The sequence below is a fragment of the Epithele typhae genome (genome assembly GCF_022376455.1).
Source record: "Epithele typhae strain CBS 203.58 chromosome Unknown BXZ73scaffold_11, whole genome shotgun sequence".
NCBI classification, from domain to species: Eukaryota; Fungi; Basidiomycota; class Agaricomycetes; order Polyporales; family Epitheliaceae; genus Epithele; species Epithele typhae.
The window spans coordinates 603,308-624,687 of NW_025954202.1; the positions used below are offsets into that span (position 1 = coordinate 603,308).

At 57.9% G+C, this 21,380-nt stretch overlaps 5 protein-coding genes across 5 annotated transcripts; 2 read left to right on the top strand and 3 right to left on the bottom strand.

Annotated features, from left to right (window-relative positions):
- Positions 1 to 3,599: 3,599 nt before the first annotated feature.
- BXZ73DRAFT_75933 (uncharacterized protein) lies at positions 3,600 to 5,664 on the top strand (the record flags this gene model as incomplete). Its single annotated transcript, XM_048022321.1, has 6 exons — positions 3,600 to 3,964; positions 4,013 to 4,584; positions 4,634 to 5,151; positions 5,200 to 5,293; positions 5,332 to 5,594; positions 5,650 to 5,664. 6 exons carry the CDS (start codon positions 3,600 to 3,602, stop codon positions 5,662 to 5,664), a joined length of 1,827 nt encoding a protein of 608 aa, XP_047880080.1.
- Positions 5,665 to 8,123: 2,459 nt separating this feature from the next.
- BXZ73DRAFT_75934 (uncharacterized protein) lies at positions 8,124 to 8,780 on the top strand (the record flags this gene model as incomplete). The annotated part of the gene is made up of 1 exon (XM_048022322.1): positions 8,124 to 8,780. The coding sequence occupies one exon, from the start codon at positions 8,124 to 8,126 to the stop codon at positions 8,778 to 8,780; it is 657 nt and encodes a 218-aa protein (XP_047880081.1).
- A 2,464-nt stretch (positions 8,781 to 11,244) lies between these two features.
- BXZ73DRAFT_99395 (MFS general substrate transporter) lies at positions 11,245 to 12,892 on the bottom strand (the record flags this gene model as incomplete). The annotated part of the gene is made up of 4 exons (XM_048027988.1): positions 11,245 to 12,124; positions 12,180 to 12,447; positions 12,503 to 12,644; positions 12,698 to 12,892. The coding sequence occupies 4 exons, from the start codon at positions 12,890 to 12,892 to the stop codon at positions 11,245 to 11,247; spliced, it is 1,485 nt and encodes a 494-aa protein (XP_047880082.1).
- A 542-nt stretch (positions 12,893 to 13,434) lies between these two features.
- BXZ73DRAFT_99396 (uncharacterized protein) lies at positions 13,435 to 15,447 on the bottom strand (the record flags this gene model as incomplete). Its single annotated transcript, XM_048027989.1, has 6 exons — positions 13,435 to 13,721; positions 13,782 to 13,851; positions 13,905 to 14,404; positions 14,454 to 14,854; positions 14,909 to 15,034; positions 15,083 to 15,447. 6 exons carry the CDS (start codon positions 15,445 to 15,447, stop codon positions 13,435 to 13,437), a joined length of 1,749 nt encoding a protein of 582 aa, XP_047880083.1.
- A 3,808-nt stretch (positions 15,448 to 19,255) lies between these two features.
- BXZ73DRAFT_99397 (Creatinase/aminopeptidase) lies at positions 19,256 to 21,254 on the bottom strand (the record flags this gene model as incomplete). The annotated part of the gene is made up of 8 exons (XM_048027990.1): positions 19,256 to 19,468; positions 19,528 to 19,866; positions 19,921 to 20,006; positions 20,064 to 20,278; positions 20,332 to 20,936; positions 20,991 to 21,065; positions 21,115 to 21,182; positions 21,233 to 21,254. The coding sequence occupies 8 exons, from the start codon at positions 21,252 to 21,254 to the stop codon at positions 19,256 to 19,258; spliced, it is 1,623 nt and encodes a 540-aa protein (XP_047880084.1).
- Positions 21,255 to 21,380: the final 126 nt, after the last annotated feature.

A 21,380-nucleotide genomic window follows, 5' to 3' on the forward strand; every position in this document is an offset into this window, starting at 1 on the left:
CGAACACATCTTACTTCCTCCGCTGCCTCGCCCGTGGCCCGTTCAAGAAACACAGCAGATCTTCTAGCTTCGAAGGACAGCCAGCGCGCTCTAGAAGCTGATAGACTGCGGTAGCGATGACACGCCCGGAGCACTCGACACTCGGTTGCGACCATCATCCCTGTCGTCAAGTTCTGGCGGCCACTGTGGACCCGCGATCCTGCGAACCGGGCTGCATACGGGAGGGTATGCTGGGGTACAGGTGCCTGGACGGTTTTGTTCACCCAGCGGAACGAGGCAGGTGCCTTGATATAGCCAGTACTGAGAAGCGCTCTGACCATGGCCCCTAGATGATCTGTACTGCAGCCTGGAACGAGTGTCACAATTAAGCATTGCATCTGGGACAAATGAGTGGCACAGATAACGGAGCAATGGAGTCGAAAGCTCGAAACTGAATATGCGTATAGATTTCCCACCTAGACACGGGCAAAGTAAGTTGTGGAAACCCGTGACGATTCGATCAACCATGGGGCCCTGGTGTCAAGTGCCATGTGCTAGCATTGAACATCCCCGGTAGTTTCGCTCGGGTTTGTCGTTGAAGTTGAAGCGGAGCAAGGGAAGGTAAGAACGTGGCTCGAAGAGGATCCGTTCTGGATGTGCTCTCTTCGTGGCCGGAGGAGGGACAAGCCTAGCGATCGGCGGTCTCAGGTTGAATGCCGTTCGAATTTCGGGCATCGCAGCAGTGCTCGCCATGCCAATCTAATCTTATCTCATATATTTTGCAAGCGCACGGGCTTCTCGGAGTTCTACCCGAGGGCACTCGATTTCCTCTTCGTCCTCAAGCAATGCAATATTATATCAATGAAAAACTGGTTACAAACACTGGGAAAAGTACGTAAAATACAACAAACGGCGAAGAAAAAATGCATGAGAGAGACTCGGAATGAGGAAACGCAGAAAAATGAGGACAGCGACGATCCGCATGGAGAGATGAATAGGGCAGAGGAGTGGGAGATAGAATCAGGAGAGACGATCGACCGAAGGTGTTACAGTAGTGCATCAGGAGGTTTGACGCATCCCTCTGGGAGAGGCGGAGATTCGAGAACTGGCCCGACAACTTGAGGCAGTGCACCCCATCTATCTCCCGGATTTGCGCGACGTGGAGGATAGTAGGGAGAGAGATAGCGGTACTTCTCGAAGTGGGAAGTGGTAGGGCCCGCGGTAGGAGGGGGGCGGTACGTCGCAAGTTCGGCTCGAAGGTTCTTGATTGTCTGTGCATCTTGCCTCCGCGTATTCTCCATGATGCGGAGATCTCGCTCGAGTTCCTCGATCTTCTTGTGGAGAACCTCTATCTCGGCGTAACATCCGTGTAAATTGCCCGGGAAATGAAAGTCGTAAGTCGACATGTCTGCTATAGAAGGGTTAGATATCGAGGACTATGAGACATCCGAAGTGTGCACTGACAGCAGTTGATCCTGAGGCAACAGCGTGCACGGTCTGAGTAGATGATGATTCCGGGGGGGAGGGGGAGAGAGAGAAGGCCAGATGGTGTGGTGGGAGCGACGACCTGGCCAATTTATTTGGCTGGGGCCGGCTTCTCCACATCTCCCGAAGCACCACGTATCATCCCCGTTACGGACCGCCGCGTCTCTGCGGAATGTTGACCGAGCGAGCGTGTGGCATGTGTACGCACTGGGCGCGATACCAAAAGGTGTGGGTAGAGGGCAAATGCCAGCGCGCAGCCCGTGTCTCTGTTTGCGGTTTGTGGGCCCTTGTGTCTGGATGTGGCGAGGCTTCCGGCTCTGCGGCGCGCGGCAACTCCCCAGGTCACCGCATTCAGCGCTCGACTCGGCTTGTCTGATTTCCGTCATGCACACAGCATCGTACGTCCAAGAACGGCATGCACCGCCGTCTCGGAAGCAAGGACAGATAATCGGGAACAAGGTACGTACCCCGCGATGCCCTATCCTCTCTGAAGCGGCGCTTGTCTGATAGCAGCCGAGCCTCGAAGCTCGACCGGTGGTTATAAGGACCACCTTTACCGAGGGACACTTCCACATCCGTTCGGCGTCGCCACTCGGAGGAATGCCGCTCGATGCGGATATTCGGTTCCTGACTTTCGTTGTGTGAAATGTGTCGTTAGGGGACCTCGCACCAGTGCCAGAGTCGTCGGGTCCCTGATATCGATATCGGGCGACGGGTGCAGCGGTGGACGAGGGTAGGGCAAGTTGCGTACGTCCGGCGTGTGCTCGCAGAGCGCCCATCGTCCGATGCCGCGCCGGCCCGCCGGGATCCCGCCGGCGCGTACGAGGACGGATGGTCGGACCCGAGCCGCGCGGATGACGCACCGCAGCGCGACGTGCATGTCGGGCAGCGACGAGGACCAAGTCCTAGCCATGGACTGGCGCCATTCAAGCTTCAGACCTTCAAATGTCATGCCAGGTCAATCTGCGATTGAGAGATCCTCAACTTGAACGATCGGGCTCCCCCGTATGATATTGTCCCAAACGTGCGTTACACCGACTCCCATCCGTCCTGGTCGTAAGTGCGTATGTTATCTATGATCACATTTTCTCGATTGCCGACGGGCGGAGAACACGGGGGGTGATTGAGGGGGTAGAGGATGAGGCAAGGTGTAGTTGTGAGCAAAGAGCGACAAGCGGGATAGAGATGGAGTGTGGGAGGTGAGGTTGCGCATGGAATCCCACCCATACTAGCCTTGCGGACTCTTCAGGGCCCCAGGGTGGATGTGGGCGGACAAATGAGATCAGGAGAACCGCAGCTGTGTCGGTCCAACCAACCGTGTCTGCGTCCGCACCATCTTCGCCTTCAGGTTCTTCCACGGCGAGGTGAACACGGCGCACTCCACGTCAATCAAATCGAGCTGGAGCATCACGTACCGAAGCATCCCCACTTTACGCCCCCGCCCCACACACCGCCGGTGACGCGCCCGGTGTAGCTCCTCGAGGGGCCGGCAAGCGCATGCACGCCCGGACAGAGCTCGATGTGCTGGATCGTGTCATTGACGACTGGCTTGCTCGCGTTCGGGACGTCGTGGACGTCGGTGCCCGCGCCCGCGCACAGAAAACTCGTGGGTGCGTTCCGTGCGCTGGAATCCACGGACGACGCCAGCAATGCCGTTGAAGAGGTCGCACCACGGGGGTGATTGGGGCTGCAGTGTTGATAGAGGGCGTAAGCAGGGGGGGAGCCACTTGGCGAAGATTCTTCGGTTTGAAAGAGCTTAACAGTCGGTTGTGGCGGACGAGGAGCTGCTAGAGGACGGAGCGTTGGGAAGCCCGTGAGCACCGGCACGGGGAATAGTGAAAATTATCAGACTACGCACGCGAAACTTATGTACCACGGCACGGGTCGCGTCCAGAATGGGCAGCCAGAAAGAGATGTACAGACGGGGCCAAAGGCGGATGGGGTGGGGTGGGGGATGAGATGGAGGTCATTGTCAAGAACAACGGAGAGGACCGTGGGCTCGCCGCCGCCAGCGTCTCAGGTCAGCCTCGTCTTGGCTTCGTCCAACTGCCTATGTATCGCTCCAGGCTCTTTCCCTCACCGGCTCTGCTGCCTTCTGTTATTGCTCCGTCTTTATCGTCACTATCTCGTCCACCATGGCTCCCTCCGCCCGAACGACCATTCGTGTTCTCACCGTGCTGTTGAACGAGTATCCGCAATACCATGACGCCCCGCAAGACCTCCATGAAACCAAGTATCACACATGCGAGACCAAGCTGTTCGGTCATGCCTCCAGCCTCCTCAATTGCACCGCCGACGGGTCCGTCGCTTCTACAGGCTGGACAGACGTCGAGGAGACTAGTCTCACCGTCGTCCTCGCGTCGACCTCCATCCCCTCGAATGTGCCATCAGGCTCCTCGAACACGCTGCCATTAGCCCAAGATACCTCCACCAAGCCAGAGTTCTCAATTCTTCGCGTGTTTCCCAGCGAGCAGGAAGTTGACATCAACGACTTCGCCTCGTAAGCCACCCGCCCCTTTCCAAGGCTCTACCTACGTCCCCTGTCTAGTCCGAAGTCGAACGAACCCTACACTGTGAAGTGTCATGCGCAGGACCTGCTTCGCGTCCTCATGGACTACAAGCAGAAGGCGTGCGACCCGCAAAAGCGCTATAACAAGTTTAACGTCGCGGAGTGGGTCACTGCGCGCTGTCATGCTTCCGTTGCCCGTCGGATCCGCCTTGCGAGGAAGTTGTGGGACTCGGATCCACGCAAAGCGATGAAGGATTGGACGCCTCAGACCTATGAGCAATTCACCGAGAATGGGAAGGAGGTCAAGATAAATGATGTTGACAGAGATTTCGCGAACCGACGGCTGAAGGAATACTGGACGATGCAAGATGAAAAACAGCGGCCAGCACCCCTCGTCCTTCCTACGTCTATTACTGCAAGTACCATTCCAGCCTTCATCAACGCGCTTGGCGAGCTCCTGGCAATGGCCGAGGTTCTGAGTGGTGCTGCGGACTATCGTCGCTTCTTCACTCGGACCCTCCGGATCATCTGCTGGATCCTGAAATCGCAACTCGTCAAGCGGGCCTTTTCTTTTTCTTCACTCTCGTACGCATTCAGGAGGAAATCCATCAGTAAGTAGCTGTGTTTGTTGTCAGACAGTCGTCAACCTTCATCTTACAGCCATGAAGCTGCTACGCACCACTGGGCCTCGCGACGTCGGCGGAGACGACAGCGGCCTCGATGACGACAGCAACGAGGCAGACGAAGATGACGCCCGCAGCTTGTTAAATCCCGTCCCCGGCGAGAACGAAGGGCAGGTCGTTTTACGCTATCTACTCATGATAGTCGCGCCCTTCACAGCATGTTCCGTCGTCCTCCCGAGGATCCGGAGGCTACCAGGGACCCCGGAAATCTCGATCGTCGAGCTCACGGACCACAGGAAGGAGGCTTCACGAGTTGCCGAAGAACAGTACATGAACGTGCTGTTGGAGCGCGTTTCCACACATATCACAGCTAGCAAGCGCCGACCCGGCGAAATCGAACGTGCGAGCAAATGGTTGCGCGAGCTCGCCAGTCGCAAGTTCGAAGTGACTCGCCCATTGTACGTTCACGCGGAAGCAGGGATCATCGGGCTGCTGAAGATCCCGAGGACATCCGACAACCACGAAATCGTCCAACATTTACAAGTTCACTTCGATGTGCGTGCACTGCTCGTGTCACTCACTACACTCTGACGCTGTCTCCAGGAAAGCGCAGTCTTGGGGATCGGCGTGAGCCAAAAATCCTGCGCCACGTGCACGCTGCTCTGGAAGCTTGCCTCAGGCAAGCACAACCCGTCTCGTAACGACTTGAGTCGAGTCTCTGAGGTTCTCAACCAGGCGATAAGGAAGTATGCATTTCCGGATCCCATGGCCAAGTAGTCCCCTGGGATCCTCCGTCATTCGGTATGGACGACAGCGTTCTGGAGGGCATCGCAGACGGGCTGTGCAAGAAGATGGCCGATGTAGCCTTCGCTCAAGCGGAGGAGGTTGAAGTTTCGAGCCGCACCTCCTCTCCCACCACCAGCGAAGAGGATGAGGACGAGGACTGGCAAAACGACGATTATGAGCTCTCCGATGATGAACTGGATTTTGAGGGACGGGTACGAGTCATCAGTCTACCTGTTGGATTGAATGCTTGCTCATTGGTCACGGAAGACAATCACGTTGTGACCGGAGTGGCCGTCGAGCCCGGGAGGAGCTTTGTTGGACCGCGAAGGGGCGGTGGACGCGCTCCGAAGTTTGGCACTGACTTAGAGGGCTTATGTCTTTTTTGGTACTGCCGACCATGTAAACTGGATCGTGGTCAGTCCTAGCCCGCGGAGGCTGTGTGTACTTGCTGCTTGTCCATGACTTGCGACCTGTCCATACTCATCAAGCCTCGTAACGTGCCTCCTGCCTCCTCCAGCGTCATACACACTCACACTCACTCACGACCCGATACGGCAGGCGAGGCAGGGGTGTTGCACCGCGTGAATCAGCTCGGAGGACTCGGCGATATCTCTGGCAGGAACGTGCCCTTTCTGTGCGCACTGTATGTCCTGCGACGGCGCCGGCAGGATGGTGAGGGTAGGCGTCGCAGTTCGACGTTCACGTTCACGGGACTCTCAGCTGATCAGCGACGCGCGCCGCCGCCGGGCCGCCAGAGCTGACCGTGACGGAATGTGTGACGAGACGTGTCCGCGGCGCGCGGCGCTGCGCCTGTGGCCTGCCCGCGCTGCTCTTAGTTGGTCTTCCCTCGTTTATCCTCCACCATGGGTTCTCTGGGTTAATTTCTGTGATTACACCAATCCAACCAGCGTGCCCACTGGAGAACCAGACTCGTCTCATGAGTCAGCCTCGTTACAAGACCCTTCATCGGCCGTTGGGACCTTCAAACCCCAAGCTACTCGGACACGACGAGAGAGGGTCCGGCAGGCGGTGCCTCCAATGCTTTATGGTTGAGGCCGGTCCGCACGAGGGGAGGACATGCAGGGGCACAAGTTCACGGGGTCGAAAGGTGCGTACACTTCTATGCTACTCCTTGGATGCTCACCTGCAGCGTGCGCTGTTCGCACTTGATTGCTGCCTCTGTGATGCCCGATGTTCGCGTACGATGTGCCTCGTAAGTCAGTGTTCTAGCGAAATAGCTATTTTCTTGACAATTTGCGCGCCCCACAGCTCCGGACGGTCTGAGGTAGACGATGGCTCCGACATTCAGACATGAGCAGACCAGTCGACCCCGCATACACCTCACCCTTCGCCATTTCACGCACCCGCGATGAGCCCCCCACGTGCTCATTGACGTCGTTGACAATGGCCGCCGAAGACCTCAAAGACCCTCGCGTGATGTGCGCTCGCAGTCGCTACCAGTTTGAGCACAAGTTCGTCATCTCCAGCCACGGGCAACTGCCCGGGATTTGCGGTGCGTGCACATCCAGTCGTTCCCTCTGTTTCTTGTGTCACACCGTTCGACTGCAGCCAAACTTGTCTGGTCCTCCTTCGCAAGAACCTTCTCTTTGCCCTTCCGCAAGAACATCCGAATGCCGCGAGTGGCAACGTTCGTGTGGCGTCACCGGTGTCGCCTGGGCACCTGATGGCACGCAAATGTTCGTTCAAGATGCCAGTGCGCACGTCCACGCCTTCTACCATGCGTCCACCTTCGCGCGTCTGCGCTCCTTCCCCTCCCGTCCGAAGACGATATCGACGAGGTCGCAGGGCTCAGGGACGATGGCACTGTGATTCGCTCGGCCTAGGTCTCGTCTGCCTTGGACGGCCACTACTTCCCTTCACACATGCACTACGACGATGCTGTGGATACGACTACCTATACAGTGAAGTGTGGCAACAAATCACCGGCACCTGTTACTCCCACTTCACCAGCGAGTACATCACCGCAACCTCCGTGGCGTGAGCGCACGAGCGCACGGACGTCATCGCGCTGTGCAGCGACTGCTCGGACCTCTATTCGCCGGAGGTCATCACCACCATCCGGCCTCCGACCCTGCAGCAGGTGTCGAACACCATGGGAGACTCGGGAAATGAGGCGTGTCCCGTCCGTGTAGAAGGGAAGGTGCTCGTGGAGGTCCGCCGCGGATGATACGGCGCTCTCCGGAACGGAACTCTTCGCACTGCCCGCCGACCGTCGCCCCGGGCGCGGCGATCTCCGCGGCCGCGCTCGTGGATGCCAGGCCGGCGTGCACGGGCTGGTGGGGCTGGGAGGTCGAGACGGGGAGGGGCGCGCTGCGCGAGGTCTCGGAGCCTGCGTGAGGTCCACGCCGGGGTGTCCGCGCTGGTTTCACTGTCTGTAGGCAGGTCGGTGATGGGGTTCGTGGATGGACGCGGGGAGGTGTACTTCTGTCGGTATCGGGATGGCTGGACGGGCTTGTTTCTATCGTGCACTGCAGAACGTGTGTGAGTGGCTAGTACGAAAGGACGAATGCAGAACCCATCCAACGTTGGTACGAGGAATGAACACCTGAGCGTTGCGTCCCCAAAAAGAAGTCTGTTTTGACGACGAGCTCGTGACGTGAGATAGTTTCAGATTTGGAAAGGCGAGCATCCGGACTCCGGCTGCAGCTTTCGTCCGGCGCCTGCTCAGAACCTGGATCACTTATAACACACCATTGCCCTCTCTCCTCTATCATCCTATCATGTCGTCGAGCCCCCGCCTCTCTATCGAGGTCATCGAGCACATGATCGATGAACTCGGTGCGGCTCAAGAGACCGCGGCCCTCGCTCGTTGCATCCGGGTACACAAGGACTGGATCCCCCGGACTCGCATCCATCTCTGGCGCACGCTCACAGTCTACAGCAGTAAGCAGCTCCCCATCATCTGCGCCACGTTCGACCGGAACCCCATCCTGCAATCCCTGGTCGAAGTAGTCCGGCTGAAGCCCGATCGCGGCCGCTCAGTGGAGTCTGGCAGTGCGCAAGGCCGGCATCCATTCCCTTTGACTGCCTCGATCGTCCTCCTCCCATACCTCATCCACATCCAGGCTTGGGAGTTTCTAGGCCATGGTCACACGCCTTTTCCACTCCAGCGGGCGACGTTGGTTTCCCTGCGCCAGTATCGGGATGTGAAACGGGTGGTCCTCTCTGGCGTATATTTCAAGAACCTTTTCCACTTCTACCCCCTTCAGAACGCTTTTCCTGCACTGGAAGAAATCATCATAGAGGATGTGGCTGTGGATGATCCTCCGTCATATCAGTCTTTAATGTCCGAGCATGGCAGACGAAAGGGCTTGCGGCGGCTTCAGTGCTTCGAGGTTACTTCTGCCATTGAATTCACGTCGTTGGAATCAAGCTGATAGCAATGCAGTCATCAAAAACGAAAGATATAACTTCTACTATGGCAAGAACCCTGCTCGTCAAGAACGCTGCGACGCTTGTGGTCGTCGAATTGAACGGCTCTTGGCTTGACAAGGGTACGAGAGCATGAAACTTACTACGTGAATGAAGCTGACTCCGAAACACACCCGACCAGACTTAGACATCACGCTGTTTGAAGCCCTTGAGTCGCTCTCCGTTTGGATGGAACACCCGGAGCGGGAAGATCGGCCTGTACTGCACTGGTATACGGACCCGGTATTGCGCGCTTGTATAAACCTGCCAGAGTCGCTACGCACACTCCGTCTAGTGTATCAGCCCAACAGCGTGTACTCAGCCTGGGTGTATGAAGATCCAGACGAAGAAGAACAGAGAGAAGTTGAAGAGTTTTCCCAGGTTGTAGCTCATCATAATGGTCTCCGCTCTGCCGGTCTCGTGTGTCAAGTTCACAACCTTCCGCAAAACCACCTCTCAAGATGGACGACTCTGTTCACGCGATGGTCCCGAACTCTGGATGAAAAAGGCCTGCTGCATATTCTACCTCTAGATACCCTGAGCGTGTTTGCTTTTCATAATCTCGCAAATAGAAAGCACTGACTGCCACAATGATGATAGCCTTGCCTATCGACGTCTCGAAAACGCGTTGCACACCTTATGGATCCGCGGTCCGTCTCGATCACCTTGTCATCAGCTCCCGTGGACACTGGGCAGCAAGCATCACACACCCATCGACGTCCTACATACAGGAGCTCATGATTTGGGATACCGAGTCGGGCGTCCCCCTACTCCACGGTCATTGGACCCTACCGCAGGGACGAGCGCCATTGCGTTGCGTTTTCACCCAACGAGGCGCGATTTGCGTACGCTTCCCCTAGATCCATACATGTGTACTCTCTGCCCCTTGCGGACACGTCTAGCAAGACCCCCTGGACACTTGGGCACCTTCCACTGAATGCTGGATACACACATTTTATCGGGGTTCTCTGGTCGCAGGACGGAACCCGGATGTTCGTTCAAGACGCCCTTGCTCGGGTGTATGTCTGCGATGCTTTGAGTTTCACTTATCTCCGCTCGCTCCCCATGCCATCTTCTGGATTGACCAAGATCGAACGCGCGTCGTCTTTTGGTTTATCTACAGTCGGTCATCATGTTCTTTCAACTCTGCGAGATACGCCACTAGAAGGAGAGCCGAAGAACTATACCTTTGTTTGGGATTCGAGAACCGGGACCTGCCGTTACAAGTCGACCGACTCTAGCCAGAGCTCTATCTTCCGGGGCAGTACATTGTGGGGCGGAACACACGGAGAAGATCAGTTGCATATCATCTCGGTATGCGAGGATGGAACTATGCGCAATTCGAAGGTCACATCAACGGTCCAGGATACCCCCATCGTCACGCAGGCGTTTCCGCCAAACTACAAACTCGACACACCATCCTCCTTCCCTTCATCTCCATTCACCGCGGAAGGTAGTCGTCTCATAGTGCCGCTGGGCCCTTCTTCATCGTCGGTGGTGGACACGATGACCGGGACCGCGCTTTTTCGTGTGGATCATGCTGCAGATATCCGTGACATGGAGTGGTCCGCAGATGGACGGACGGCAACATTCGTGGCCGCAAAAAATGGGGTCTATATATACTGGATCTGGAACATCGAGGAAGGTACCACGAAGGCCGTCTTTCGGTGGCCAGACAGTCGCGCTGTGGGCGCGCCCGCCAGGATCTCCGCAGACGGATCGATGGTCGGATTCTCGAACGACAGAGAGATAGTTTTCCGCCGTGTCAGTGACCTCATGGCCTCTGCTTTGGACCCGTAGATCGCACTCACGTTGAAGCTGATTCCTTGACTCTGAACATGTACAATTAAATACGTCTTGCGTTGGGGACCTGGGGTGTCGGCCGGCAGTGACTCGCCTCTTTAAAAGGCAACGATACACCTGGCATCCGGATGCATGGACATACAGGACGACCGCTCATCATCACCATAAGCAAGAGAAGACGTTCTTCATTCATGTGCGGGGTGGACGCCCAAGCATAGCCTGATCAGGGTCGCGCATTCTATTTGAATGCGAAGAGGTCGATCGAGTGTCGTGTATCAAAGCAGAGTGTCGCCATCTAGACCAGTCCCAGTGTCCGAGATTTCCGCGCCCGCTACTTCACTACGCCCAAACTGGACGCCAACTCTTCATGAATAGGCGCATATGTATTCTCGGATGCAAGCTGAGGTCTGCCAATGCTGATTGCGCCGCTCGGCGCGGGCGGAGCCGAGCTTTGAATTCCTGATGCGCATCGGGGCATGAATTCCGAGTCTGGAACCGTGTCCTAGGACTCCTCCAGACTCCTATCTCCCGCCGGGAAGCAGCAATGTGCCGAAGCGGGTGTGTGATCAAGAGAATGGCATCTATGTCGATTTAACCAACCATGTCTACCGCGTCCACCCGCCGCTCCTACCCCATCTTAGCCTTCAGGTTCTTCCACAGCGACATGAACATGACGCATCCTATACCGACCAGTCCGAGCTGGAGCCCCACGTACCCGAGCATCCCAACCTTCACGCCCGCCCCGCCCCACACGGCGCCGGTGACGCGCCCGGTGTAGTTGCTGTACTGGATGAACATGCTCACCCGCCCGTTCCACTCCCCGGGGAGCTGCTTCGAGAGCAGCGAGAGCGTGACGGTGCTCGCGACGTTGAAGCCGAGCGCGACGAGCAGCCACGCGACGAAGAACGGGCCGTAGGCGACCCTGCGCGCGGCGAGGAGCGCGAGCGCGAGGACGAGCCCCGCCGTGCCGACCGCCGTGCCGACCGCGAGCGTGTGCCGGTCCTGGACGCGGCGCGCGACGTGCAGGTTGAGGAGCAGGAACGGGATCGTGCACGCGCCGCCGAGCGCGATCAGGTTCCCCGCCGCGAACGGGCTGAAGTGGAACGGGTTCTGGGGCGCGTCCGAGCCGGTGAACACGGGGATGTTGGACTCCCAGGCGCCGAGGACGAAGAAGCAGAGCATCGCGAACCAGCACATCGTGAGCGTCACGCCGACCTGGTTCGGCGCCATCTTGAACGCGGGCGCGGGAGGGGGAGAGGGAGAGGGAGAGGGAGAGGGAGATCGGGAGCCTTCGGGAACTTCAGAGATCGCAGCCTCGTCCAGAGCCTTGTTGTCCTTGTTGGCGGAAGCGGTGATGGGCTGGAGCGGGATGGCGCTTGAGACGGTGCACGGGACGTCTTCGAAGAAGACCTGTACTGCGACCCAGAATGCGGCCCACATCGCGGCCATGAGCCAGCCAGGGCTAGTAAATCCGTTGAAGACCGAGTTTCCGAACCCAACTTTGAAGCTAGCGAACCATGGTCAGCGCCAGCGCACGATGAATGATCCGGATGACGACTCACAGCAGCCCGCCAACGAAAGGTCCGGCACTGAATCCAATGCCCTGGCCGAGTACCTGCCAGCCCGCAAGCGTCGTCCTACGGCGGATACCGACGATGCGGGGGTCCGAGCAGTAGCGCTTTGTGTACATGAACCAGGTGAAACCGCCACCGCACACCATGCGTCCGATGAGGATCAGGTAAAGGAAGTTGGCGCGGTACGCCAGCGCGTATAAAATGTTCCCCAGGATCTGGCACGCGCAGGCAAAGTTTAGAGGTCGCTTGTAGCCTCCTGGAACATCGACCGTGAGTGATGCAAAGACAGAATAAGCGAAGGAACGACAAACCTTGGTCCCAACGAGTGAGGAACGGCAGCGTCAAGCCCGAGATGGCGGTGGGGATACCGATCACGAGACCCGCAAAGGTTGCGGTACCCCCGAGATGAGCAGCGTACTCGTTTGAGGAGGAGACAACGATGAAGAAGGTGAGCTGAAAGGAATACGCGATAAGCATTCGTGTTTATGGGAGGAAACGCGACGTACCTGGGACCACACATTCGCGAGCAAGATGATGGCCAGCGAGGACAGCTTCGGGAGCTTTAGTTCCTCGTCGACAACAGCGGCGATGGTTTCATCTGCCTGCGTGTTGTGGGTGGCAGCCCCATCGCGGAACGAGGGTAGGCCCGTGCGCGACCGGGCGATGTTGAAGACCGTCGACGGGAGCCTGAAGCCCTGCATGGTGGATGCGGGGTGCAAGTTGAAAGTGCGCAGTCCCGCGCGTTGACAGCGCGAGTCAAGGACAAAAGACGCCTTTGTGCCCGGGTTTCGCGGAGACTAAGCGGAGACAACGGTGTTTGCAAATCCCCAACCATTTGTCATTTTGCTGACACCCCACCGACTCGGCGTTAATCATCTCGGGGTACACTGTCTCGAAGCCATACATATTAGAGAGATCATCACATAGTTGTCCGACTCGAACACACGTATGCCAATAAGGGTCCTCAACAAGATATTACATGACACTAGGGATCACTACAGGTATGGGTTACCCGCGCGGGTCGGCGGGTGCGGGTGCCTCGGGTGCCCGGGGCACGGCCAACCTGCGCAACCGCACGATAGACCCTTGGGGACCCGTGACCACACATATAATTCAGAGCCTGTGCATTAACATACTGAGACACTGGAGCCTGAAAGAGCCCTAAAACACGGTTCTGGAGGAGTTCACGCCTCACCTCCTACGCCTCGCCTCCATCTCGTCACTTGTCCTTCGTTTACCCTCACTACATCGTGTACTGCTCGACGGCTACTCCGATCACAACCGGTTTATAATCGATGGGCTTACGATGGTCGCTTGCTGGATCGAAGTCTTCGTCTTCTTCGCTGGCGGTGGGAGAGGAGGTGCGGCCCGAAACTTCAAGCTCCTCCGCTTGAGCGAAGGCCACATCGGCCATCTTCTTGCACAGCGCGGACGCGATGCCCTCCAGAACGCTGTCGTCCATACCGAATGACGGAGGATCCCGGGGGACTACTTGACCATGGGATCCGGAAATGCATACTTCCTTATCGCCTGGTTGAGAACGTCATCTAGAGACTTGATTAAAGTCGTTACGAGACGGGTTATGCTTACCTGAGGTAAGCTTCCAGAGCAGCGCACACGTGGCGCAGGACTTTTGGCTCACGCGAACCCCAAGACTGCGCTTTCCTGAAGACAGCGTCAGAGTGTAGTGAGTGACACGAGTAGTGCACGTACATCGAAGTGAGCTTGCAAATGTTGGACGACTTCGTGGTTGTCGGATGACGTCGGCAGTTTCAGCAGCCCGATGAGCCCCGCTTCCGCGTGAACATGCAGTGGACGGGTCACTTCGAACTCGTGACTGGCGAGCTCGCGCAACCATTTGCTCGCACGTTCGATTTCGGCGGGTTGACGCTTACTGACGGTGATGTTTTTGGAAACGCGCTCCAACAGCACGTTCATGTACTGTTCTTCGGCAACTCGTGAAGCCTCCCTCCTGTGGTCCGTGAGCTCGACGATCGAGATTTCCGGGGTCCCTGGTAGCCTCCGGACCCTCGGGAGGACGACGGAACATGCTGTGAAGGGTGCGACTATCATGAGTAGATAGCGTAAAACGACCTGCCCTTCGTTCTCGCCGGGGACGGGAGTTAACAAGCTGCGGGCGTCATCTTCGTCAGCCTCGTTGTTATCGTCATCGACGGCGTCGTGAGACCCAGTGGTGCGTTGCAGCTTCATGGCTGCAAGATGAATGTTGACAATTGTCTGACAACAGACAAAACGACCTACTGATGGGTTTCCTCTTAAATGCATACGAGAGTGAAGAAGAAGAAAAGGCCTGCTTGACGTGTTGCGATTTCAGGATCCAGTAGATGATCCGGAGGGTCCGAGTGAAAATGGGACGATGCTCCGCAGCGACACTCAGAACCTCAGCCATTGCCAGGAGCTCGCCAAGCGCGTTAATGGATGTTGGGATGGTAAGTGCCGTGATGAACGTGGGAAGGACGAGAGGTGCTGTGGAGCGATTTTTCTCATCTTGCATCGTCCAGTGTTCCTTCAGCAGTTCATTCGCGAACATTCTGTCGGTATCGTGCATCTTGACCTCCTTCGAACTATCCTCCGCGAATCGGTCATAGGGCAAAGGCTCCCAATCCTGCATCACTTTGCGTGGATCCGAGTCCCACAACTTCCTCGCAAGACGGATCCGACGGGCAACGGAAGCACGACAGCGCGCAGTTACCTACTCCGCGACATCGAACGTGCCATAGCGGCCGTTATGCGGTCCACAAGCCTTCTGCTTGTAGTCCACGAGGACGCGGAGCAGGTCCTGCGCATGACGCTTCACAGTGTAGGGTTCGTTCGACTTCGGACTAGACAGGGGACGTAGGTAGAGCCTTGGAAAGGGACGGGTGGCTTACGAGGCGAAGTCGTTGATGTCAACCTCCTGCTCGCTGGGAGATACGCGAAGAATCGAGAACTCCGGCTTGGTGGAGGTGTCTTGGGCTGGTGGCAGCGTGTTAGAGAAACCTGATGGCACATTCGAGGGAGTGGAGTTCGACGCGAGGACGACGGTGAGACTAGTGTCCTCGACGTCGGTCCAGCCTGTAGAAGCGACCGAGCCATCGATACGGAAATTGAGGAAGTTAGAGGCATGTCCGAACAGCTTGGTCTCGCATTTGTGATGCCTGGTTTCATGGAGGTCTTGCGGGGCGTCATGGTATTGCGGATACTCGTTCAACACCACGGTGAGAACACGAATGGTCGTGCGAGCGCAGGGGGTCATGGTGGACTGGACAAGGACGATAAAGACGGAGAAAAGGCAGAAAGCGGCAGAGCCGGTGAGGGAAAGAGCCTGGATCGATGCATAGGCAGTTGGACGAAGCCAAGACGAGGCTGACCCGAGACGCTGGCTCTGGTGCCGGTGCTCGAGCCCACGCTCCTCTTTCTTAACCTTCAATGTCTCCATCTCAATTACTTCTCCATCCTCCTCCGGCCCCGTCTGTGTATCCCGTAGCTGGACGCGACTCGTGTCGTGTTACATAGGTCTCGGGCAGCGTAGTGTGAGTTTCCGTCCTACTGTTCCCCATGCCGTTATGCCTCCCAGTGCTCACCCTCCAACGCTCCGTCCTCCAGCAGCCCCTCGTCCGCCACAACCGACCCTTCCTCGCATTTGACGACTCTTCAAGAGGCTACTTTGTTTCCCCTGCTTACGCCCTCTATCAACACTCCAGCCCAAATCACCCTCGCGGTGCGATCTCTTTAACCTCAACGATTTTGCTGGCCTCGTCCGTGCCTTCCGGCGCACCGGATGCATCCTTCAGGTTTCTATGCGCGGCTTCAGGAACGGACGTCCACGATTTCCCGAGCGCGAGCAAGCCCGTCGACAACGACAAGATCTAGCACATCGAGCTCTGCCCGCCTGCGCTTGCCGACCCCTCAAGGAGCTGTGTACACCGGGCGCGTCACCGGCGTTGTGCGGAGCGGTGGGGGCGTGGAAGTGGGGATGCTTGGGTACGTGATGCTCCAGCTCGGTTTGATTAGCATGGAGTGCGTCATGTTCACCTCGCCGTGGAAGAACCTGAAGGCGAAGATGGGGCGGACGCAGACACGGTTGGCGAACCCGATGCAGCTGCGGTTATCTCGATCTCATTTGTCCGCCCACATCCGCCTTAGAGCCATGAAGAGTCTGGAAGGCTAGTATCGGTGGGATTCCATGTGCAGCCTCCCTCCCACACCCCATCTCTATCACCACTACAGCTGCCTCATTCTCCGCACCTTCAATCGCTCGCCCCTGTTCGCCGCACGTCGGACATCGATCATAGATCATAAAAGACGCACTTACGACCAGGACAGATGAGAGTCGGCGTAATACATGTGACGGACAATATCATACGGAGGGCCTGGTCAGGTTCAAGTTGAGGCTCTCTGAAAGGGAGTCGAAACGCCCGACGGTTCCCAAGTGCATATTTGCCTGGCACGCGATACTTGTTGAAGGCCCGAAGCCTGAATTGCGCAGGTCCATCGTTGGTCGTCGTCGTCGCCCGACACATCGCGGCGCGATGCGGTAATCGGGCACATGCAGTTGAGCGCTCATCGCCTCCGAATGCCCCGAGCACGCCCATTCCAGTGTGCTCGTTGGCACGGTGGATGGTCTGGGCCTGGGCCTGGAGATGGGGCGGGGCCGTGGCGAGCACAACGGGCTGGATGATCGAGCCTACTGGGGACTCACCAAGCAAGTTCAGACTGATGGGAGCGCCCTGCCATTAGTCCAAAGCTTCTCCTCCTCCTGATGAATCCAGAGAAACAGGAGAATGTTACCCGCTCAATTATCTGCTCCTTTTTCTCCGGATTTACCATTACAGCTTGCGTCGGAGCCCCATACTATCAGAGGTGCACAGGGGCGCACAGGGGTTCAACCGTAGGCTATGTCAGCTTCAACCACCATACGCTCAATCACATCACGATCGCACGTCCCCCAGAGGAGCCCCGAATCGCCAAAGAAGGACCGGACAAGAGCAGAAGACCCCGCTTTGCCCTTCGAGTCCTCAAGCCCCAAGGCGAGGTCGAAGTTGTCCAACTCTCTGTTCCTCTCACCACATCCCCGCCCCACTCGACCACCTCGACCACTTCGATGCCTCAAATAGACGCGCAGGTCGAGGCGGCGTCCAGCAGTCAAAGAGGTAAGCACGGGCCCGACATTGAGCCCTTGAGTCCCGTATCCTGATTCCTCAACTTATGCCTTTCCATCAAAACGCACTAGCGGGGCGACGCACTAAAATTCGACGTCTAAACGACATAAAATCCGACTTGGAAGATATGAAACGGTCTCTCCTGGACAATCGCCCCAGTGCCCCGACTCAACACGCCACAGCCAATCCGGACGAGTTGGCGCGTCTCTTCTCGTCCGTGCAGGGCCTCGCCGATGCCGCCTTCAACTTTAGGGAATGCCGGTGCCCTTACGTCCCCCCTCCGACACATCTCTCTCCCCATTCCCCGTCGCAGACAGCACCTCCCCCTCCTGCCAACAACCAGGGTGAGTCCGCCGCGACCTCCACTGCGCCATCCTCCCACTCCGAGAACCACCCACTTCCCCCCTCGCGCTCACGGCAGAGAGCATCTCCCCATCCCGCGAATGACCCGGGTCGGCCCTCGGCGCCGTTCGCGTCTTTCGCCAACTCCGAGCACAACCCACCTAACAACACCTCTCCGGCGGGTATCCCCTCTGGCTCGTCGCGGGGAGCATCTCCGCCTCCTCGTGCGAGGCGAGTCCTCGAAAAACCTACTGTGTCGTTCGCTCTTCCATCGGTCAGTTCCCCTACATCCACGAGCCGCGCTACTCCGCCAGACACGATCGATGGTAAGCTCTAATCCGCCTCGTTTCCCACTGCGATTGATACCAATGCCCGTGAAGCCTCCCCACCCCGAACCACTCAGGCGGCTGGCGGGTCTCCGAGTGTTCCCCGGGATTTTACCACCGCACCGGCTTCCATCCCCCAACAAACGGAAGAGTGTCGCGCACTCCTCAGGGAGACGGCGGCTAATGTACGGCAAATCGTGCAAATCTTGAAGACGAGGGAGCTCACCGCAGAGGGCCTTCAGCGCGTTTCCGCGACCTGTGTCAATGCGCCCGGACGATCCCGTCTCCCGGATCACCCGCCCCTTCCCCAACCTACCGGCGGGTCTCAGGCGCCGCCGCCTGGGACACCGACAACCCTCGTCGACCGCACAAGCACCAACGACAACAACAGCCCTTTACTTTCGCAGTCAATGACTCTCAAGCTTGAGACTTTGTTGGCTGAACTGCCTCGGGGGACCTCGATGACCGTCACCGTCCCCATCCCCCGCCTTCCTGAAATCGACGGCACGGCGCGGGGCGCTCCGCTTCCCCTGCAACCATCTACGGGGTCCAACCCAGCACAGGTCGCTGCCGCTGCCGGTGGCCCCGACAATCCCCCAACTCGTGGGCAGCGGACCGGCACTGGGTGGATTCGTCGCTCGATGAGTAGCATGCTGGCGAGACTTGCCGATGTCCACCTTCCCCGGTTACGATGCTCAGTAGGGAGCTCGAGTCGGAGGAAGGGGGAAAGCCTCAAGGACATGTGAGTACATCTCCAGCCCCTCACCGAGTTGTTGTGTACCGTGGCCAGTCTAGCTACTGACTGCACGCCGTCAGGACGCAAGAGGGAGGAGACGGCAAAGGCGCGATGTAGGCTCTCCCGTTTGCCCTGAGGTAAATTCACTGACGTACGCCGGAGTCTATAACCTCTGGCATGCACTCTTTCCACCTCTCTCCAACTCTGGCCTCGTTAAATCTTCGGACCTTGTCTTTTGTATGATGTATCCACGATTCGTCTCAAGCGTCCTACACCCCCTGTCGAGCCCCTAGCTGTGTATGTGTGTCAAGAGAATGTCCATCCATCGCGATTCACAGAACACTGCGTCGATGGTGGGAGATCGCTCCCATCCCCATGGGCTTCGGATGCACGTCCCACTCAGCGGATGCATGATCACGCCATGCGCGTGCGAGCTTCCAACATGATGATACACATCTCGTACACAAGTACAGTCTGACAGGCGAATCCACCACCCACTCAGATCTCGCCCGAGCACACCTGCTCGACCCACTCCGTGTCGCTGCGCACGGTCGTGAGGTTCTCGTGGCCCTCCTTCGTGATCAAGACCACGTCCTCGATTCGGACGCCCCCGACGCTCTCGTACCGCTTCAGAACCCCCAGGTCGATGTGCTTCGAATCGCGCACCGGAGCAAGGAGGTGCGGCGAGAAGTAGATGCCCGGCTCCACCGTCTGCCGCCGCCCACACCATCAGCACTCAAGACTCCCGATCGAGCCTAAAGAGGACTCACCACGACCATCCCTTCCTCGAGCGGCAGGCGCAGGCGGAGGTACGTGTAGAACGACTCGTGGCCGAGCTCGATGTGCTTGATCGTGTCGTTGACGACGGGCTTGCTCGCGCTCGGGACATCGTGGACGTCCATGCCGAGCGAGTGGCCGACGCCGTGCGGGAAGAACGCGGACGAGACGCCGCTCGCGAGGATCGCCTCCTCGGCGTTCCAAGAGCCCGAGCCTGCGGAATTGGGCGTCTTGAAGATGCCGAGCTTCTGGAAGCCGCGCACGAGCGTGCGGTGGCAGAGGAGCTGGATCGCGTCCCAGTGCAGGCCGGGCTTGAGTGCCTCCATGGAAAGCTGGCGTTGGGGCGGCGTCAGCGGAATACGCGAGGACATGAAGGCGTGCCGCACCTTCTGCATCTCGAGGACGATCTCATAGATCGCCCGCGCCTCGGGAGTAAACTTGCCGCCATTGCCCACGGGCATCGTTCGCGTGACTGCAAGGGGGAAACAACGCTGAGCGACATGGCACGATACGCACGCGATCAACTCACTATCGGCAGCGTAGCACTTCCATTCGCAGCCTGCGTCGATGAGCAGCACTTGGGGGCTCAAGTTCCGTTCGTGATCATGCGCGATATCGTTGCAGTTCTGGTGGTCGTGCGCGTTCACGGGCCCCCAGGCAAACTCGCGGTCATTGCAACAGTAGTGCAGGGTGGATGCCCTAGTGGACGCGGCCACGATCGGTAGGTACGCTTGGTGCTCCGCCCTACACGCACACGGTGGGTATGATGTCATAGCATAAGCGTATGTAGGACGTACCCTTCCCGGCGACAGGACGCCACAAAAAGCGCCTCAGCTTCCGCCTCCTTCTGTATGAGCCATTCTCCGGGGAGTAGAGGTCGGTCGACGCCAGCACCCTTGCCGCGAGTGATCAGGCCTCGCACGCCCTGGCCGAGAACGCGCATGACGGTCTCGTGGGCGCGCGAGCTGATCTGGTTCGCCCGCTTGATCAGGGCAATCTCCTCACCGTCCTTGACGAGACGGGCCCGATGGAGCGCGGTGAGAAGGTAGTCTTGACTGACGGTAACGTTGGCCGCGAGGAACGGGGCGGTGTACTGGGACGAGAGTGTCGGGAAGAGAGGCGAGGTGGGGAGGATATGAACGAGGGCATCGGGGAAGGCCTTGGAGAGATCCTGGATAGCAGCGGGGAGAGAGGCAGTGTAATCGATCCGGGTAACTTCATGCGTGGAGGTTGCCTCTTCGACTGTCGGGGGAGGCACCGACCACATGAGGTCGGCGAGTTCAGCCTTCGGGATGAAGAGGTGCGACGAGGGTTTCGATTCCAATGAGGTGCCTTTCTGGAAAGTGACAAGGAGATGGGAGCCGGGAACCCTGCATCCAGAAAGATAGAAGAAGTTGGACTCCTGTAGATCGAGAGCATGAGCAAGATAAAGACCAAAGCAAGCTCTCCAACTCACCTGACGGAAAGGCATCTCGCGGTCCGTGTCATTGCGGAACGGTGTGGTTTCTCCGGCCAAAAGCACAATCTGGGTCTACAAATATCTCAGGAAAGCGTCTTCAGCGTATGTCGTCTCAACTCACCTTCGCTTGATCGGCCTCGGGTAGTAGCTCTACGAGCTTCGTGAAAGTCTTAAAGGCATGCCTCTGCGCTTGGAGATCTTGAGAGCTGAAGGTGAATATATGCGCAGATCATAGCTACCAGGATAGACAGGGTCGGCCATGGTTCTTCGGATCCTCTGCGCGCGTTATGAGAGCGGAGATCTAGGCAGCAGATGGTGGTCGCGGGACAAGGAGAACGGGCGGTACGAGGCGGGCCGGCGCGCTTTTTGCACTTCGTCTTGTACCAC